Source organism: Thamnophis sirtalis, unplaced genomic scaffold (assembly GCF_051295495.1).
Source record: "Thamnophis sirtalis isolate CommonGarterSnake01/CBP01778 unplaced genomic scaffold, rThaSir2_p1.2 scaffold_12, whole genome shotgun sequence".
In the NCBI taxonomy this organism is placed as follows: Eukaryota; Metazoa; Chordata; class Lepidosauria; order Squamata; family Natricidae; genus Thamnophis; species Thamnophis sirtalis.
Window position 1 is genome coordinate 19,987,713 of NW_028261392.1, and position 5,206 is coordinate 19,992,918.

The 5,206-nt window shown below is 32.5% G+C and overlaps 1 protein-coding gene across 1 annotated transcript; it reads right to left on the reverse strand.

Moving 5' to 3' along the window:
- Window positions 1-323: 323 nt before the first annotated feature.
- LOC148043265 (uncharacterized) lies at window positions 324-4,275 on the reverse strand. The gene is made up of 3 exons (XM_087726754.1): window positions 4,249-4,275; window positions 1,841-2,364; window positions 324-1,099 (listed from the first exon to the last, which is right to left on the reverse strand). Exons 1-3 carry the CDS (start codon window positions 4,273-4,275, stop codon window positions 367-369), a joined length of 1,284 nt encoding a protein of 427 aa, XP_087582880.1. The 3' UTR covers window positions 324-366.
- Between the last annotated feature and the right edge of the window lie 931 nt (window positions 4,276-5,206).

Consider the following 5,206-nt stretch of genomic DNA (forward strand, 5'->3'; position numbering starts at 1 on the left):
CCTAGGACGCTGGCAGCAAGTAGTATCAATGGTATTTGTGATGTGTTTTTGAATGTTCAGTTGACTGAGTTTCATGTTTAATTATTATTATTATTATTATTATTATTATTATTATTATTATTATTATTATTATTATTGTTGTTGTACAATTGTATTATTATTATAATAATAATAATAATATTATTATTATTATAATATTATATATATATAATATATAATATATAATATTATTATATATATTATTATTATTATTATTATTATTATTATTATTATTATTATTGTTATTATTATTATACAATTGTATCACAGCGGCCAGTTGTTTCGCCGGATTTGGCATTGGTTACTAGTCGGGCCCCACCCAGGGGCCTAGGACGTTGTAACGTATTTTCGTAATATGCGTGCAGATCCAAGCAGTGCGGCTTTTTGCATTTGACTGATGGTGATTTTGTCAATTTTTAACTGTTTTAAATGTAATTCCAGTGCTTTTGGAATAGCACCCAGTGTGCCAATTACCACTGGAATTATCACTGCTGGTTTGTGCCATAGTCGTTGAATTTCGATTTTTAAGTCCTGGTATCTTGCTATTTTTTCATGTTCCTTCTCGGCGACCCTGCTATCACCTGGTATTGCGATGTCTATGATTGTGACCTTATTTTTCTCAACCAGTGTGATGTCTGGTGTATTATGCGCCAGTATTTTGTCGGTTTGTATACGGAAATCCCACAAGATCTTGACCATCTGATTTTTGGTGACTTTTTCAGGCTGATGTTCCCACCAGTTTGTTGCTGTTTTAATATTATAATTTTTGCACAAATTCCAATGGATCATTTGTGCTACTGAATTGTGCCGCAATTTATAATCAGTCTGCGCGATTTTTTTACAGCAGCTGAGTATGTGATCAACAGTTTCATCAGCTTCTTTGCAAAGTCTGCATTTGGCATCATCAGAGGATTTTTCAATTTTGGCCTTAATGGCATTTGTGCGGATAGCTTGTTCTTGCGCAGCCAGGATTAGTGACTCTGTTTCTTTCTTTAATGTACCTGTTTTTAACCATAACCAAGTTTGTTCACTGTCCACTTTATCTTTTATTTTTTCCAGAAATTGACCATGCAGTGCTTTGTTCTGCCAACTCTCCATTCTTGATTTTATCACATCTTTTCTGTATTCTTGTTTTGTCTGTTGGGCCTTCAGTAGATTTTTGTTCTTTACTTCGATTAATAGATGTTCTTGAGTGTCTTTTAAATAATCAGCCAGTGCATGTTTTTCTTCTTCAACAGTTTGCTTCACTTGTAATAATCCTCTGCCACCTGATTTTCGGGGCAGATATAGTCTATCAGTATCACCACGTGGATGTAAACTGTAGTGCATTGTCATTAGTTTCCTGGTTTTTCGGTCCAAAAGGTCCAAATCAGCTTGTGTCCAGTTAACTATGCCAGCTGTGTATATTATAACTGGTATTGCCCAGGTATTTATGGCCTTGATTGTATTTCCACCATTCAATTTAGATTTCAAAATTTTCCTAACTCTGTTGGTGTACTCTCGCCTGACAATAGTTTTTACTTCTCCATGCTTGATGTTATCCAACTGCAGAATGCCTAAGTATTTGTAGGCTTCATTTTCTTTGCATTTAATTAGTTGGCCATTGGGCATTTCAATTCCCTCAGATGCAGTGATTTTGCCCCTTTTTATGGATACAGTGGCACATTTTTCCATGCCAAACTGCATTGAAATATCGGTGCTGAATACTCGGACTGTATTTGTCAATGATTGGATTTCTATTTCTGACTTTCCATAGAGTTTCAAATCATCCATATATAGTAAATGCGAAATTTTTTCAGCTTTTTTGGCTGTTTGGTAGCCTAATTTCATTTTTTTTAAGATTACTGATAGTGGGATCATTGTGATGATGAAGAGAAGAGGTGAAAGTGAATCACCCTGGAAAATTCCTCGCTTGATATTAACCATTCCGTAGCTCTCATTCCCTACTGCCAACTCAGTTCTCCATTGTTTCATTGCCTTTTCAGTAAAGGATGTAATATTTTTGCTAATGCCAGTTGTTTCTAAACATTTTATGATCCAACTATGTGGCAGTGAGTCAAATGCCTTTTTGTAATCAATCCAGACCATATTCAAGTTCGTTTTTCTGTTCTTACAATTTTCTAATATCATTTTATCAATTAGAAGCTGATCTTTTGTGCCCCTGCTCCTTCTTTTGTTGCCTTTTTGCTCTACTGGCAAGATGTTGTTTGTTTCCAAATAATCCATCATGTTATCTGCAATAATGCCTGTGAGTAATTTGAAGGTTGTTGGTAAGCATGTTATTGGTCTATAGTTTTCAGGTGTTGTTCCTTTAGTTGGATCTTTCTGAATCAAGTATGTTTTTCCAGTTGTCAACCATTCATCAATTTGGCCCTTTTGTAAAATTTCATTCAGTTGCCTGGCCAATATTGCATGCAAACTGGTCAGATATTTGAGCCAGAAACCATGTAATTGGTCCTTTCCAGGTGATGTCCAATTCTTTACCTTTTTAACTCGATTTTTGATCATCTCAGTTGTTATTTCTAATACTTGCATTTGTTTGTTGCCAATGCTTTTCTCAAAGTCATCTATCCACTTTGCTTCCTTGTTGTAGTCCTTTGCATTTTCCAACAATTCTTTCCAGAATTCAACTGTGGCCTGCTTTTCTGGTTTTTCACTTTTGGTGTCACCATTCACATTAAGACTTTGATAAAAAACGCCGTTGGTCTGATCGAAATTGCTGATTTTGTTTATATTGGATGATTCGTGCCTCATATCTTTCAATTTTTCTAGCTGTTGCTGTTATCTGCTGTTTTACAATCTCTACAGCTTCATTGATGTTTCTTGTATCCAATCTATATCTTCTGATTAGCCGATCTATGATTTTGTTGTTTTTAAGCCGTTGCTCATGCATGTTCTTTAAGTTACTAGCATCTGCCCTTAATTTTTTGATTTTTTGTTCTAGACGGATTTTCCACTTTGGCTTTGATGCTTTTTCTGTTGTGTGACTAGGTACTTTAATTTTAATGCCTAGTTCATTAGTGACTATTACAGCTGCGCTGTACATTAACTGGTTTGTTTCCAAGATGGATCCCGGTTCAATTGTTGAAAACACTGCATTAACCATTTTCATGATAGGGGCCAAAATTTTCTTAGGCACAGTTTTTAGTGATGGTAAACGTTGCCTTTCCTCATTAAGCAGAAAATGCTCCATGATCTTATCCTTCAATTCTTTTTGTTTTTGAGTTAGTTCATCAGTTGGTTCAGTGATAACTGGTTCTAGTGGTGGTGATGTTATTTCCTCCCTGAGAGCTTCTTCTGGGAGTTCTACTATATTGTCTTTAGTTGTGTCTTGAATATCAGTTATTTCCACTTGTGATATTGTTTTTTGGGTTTTGCAATTTGCCTGAATTTCCTCATGTTCAACTTCACTAAACACTTTATTCCGTATAATAAATCACCTTTGATCTGCTAGTCGTTGTTCACTAACATTTGAATCTGGATATTGTTGTTTCCATAATTCATACATTCGCTTTAAATATCCTCTTTTTTCTGGCTCTGAGTTGTAGTAACAGGCCATTATGGCACGGTTTTCATCTGCACTATATTTTTGTCGTTTTGTTGGCTGGTCCACTTGTAGCCCACTTGTCGATGGATGTCCAGGGACCCCAACATCCGCCGCGGCCCTTGTTAACCCGCGCGACGACCGATGCGGTATGGAATTCTTATTCGTTTTTTTCACCATATTGTATGGGTTGGCGGGGGTTTTTTTACGGGACCAGATGCCAACCTGATCCCAACCTTCCTCTTTTCTCATCCGGGCTTGGGACCGGCAACGGCGGAGTTATTATTATTATTATTATTATTATTGGGACCGGCAACGGCGGAGTTATTATTATTATTATTATTATTATTATTATTATTAATAATAATAATAATAATAATAATAATAATAATACAGATTTGTCAACAGTAACTTGACTTTCTGAATTTGTCTCTGCAAGAATCCCAATCTTCTACTCTTTCTCCAAATGAGACCCAATTGCCTCCTGATCTCCCCCTCTCTTTTCAGAACTCTTTCCTTAACTGACTGTAGATACTGATCTTGATTGATATAGATGTGTCTCTTATCATGATAGGAATCCTGTTTTGTGATGTACTCTCTTTGATTCTGTTGATGTAGCCTTCTGTTTCTGCTCTAGCTGTGGAATTGCATGCTATTAACCATACCTGGGTCTTGGCCTCAAACTCATCCATCAGTACTTATGCTGGTTGACATTATTGTTTTGGCACTATACATAATTATAATAGATACCTTTCACCCTGGCTTTGCTGATAACAGATAAGAGCCTGTGGCCTAATGGCTAAGATGTCTGCCTAGTATGTAATATAACCCAGGTTCAAATCCCAGTAAGGGTATGGCTAGCTGATGAGAGCTAAATAGCTTGAAATAGATCTATACTAGTCTCCCTTTATTTATTTATCAGCACAAATACAACTATATATGTGTGTGTGTGTGTGTTTTATGCAGTTTTCTCCCGCATAAAATTGGAAGTGTCTTGGCGACATTTCGACGAAGTCTCATTCGTCATCACTTCCAATTTTAAGCGGGAGAAAACCCGAATAACCAAAGACCTACATACTAACACCTGCGAAAACCTCAGAATATTTATATTTATATTATTTATATTTATATTTATATTTATATTTATATTTATATTTATATTTATATTTATATTATTTATATTTATATTATTTATATTTATATTATTTATATTTATATTTATATTTATATTTATATTTATATTTATATTTATATTTATATTTATATTTATATTTATATTTATATTTATATTTATATTTATATTTATATTTATATTTATATTTATATTTATATTTATATTTATATTTATATTTATATTTATATTTATATTATTTATATTTATATTTATATTTATATTTATATTTATATTATTTATATTTATATTTATATTTATATTTATATTTATATTTATATTTATATTTATATTTATATTTATATTTATATTTATATTTATATTTATATTTATATTTATATTTATATTTATATTTATATTTATATTTATATTTATATTATTTATATTTATATTTATATTTATATTTATATTTATATTTATATTTATATTTATATTTATATTTATATTTATAT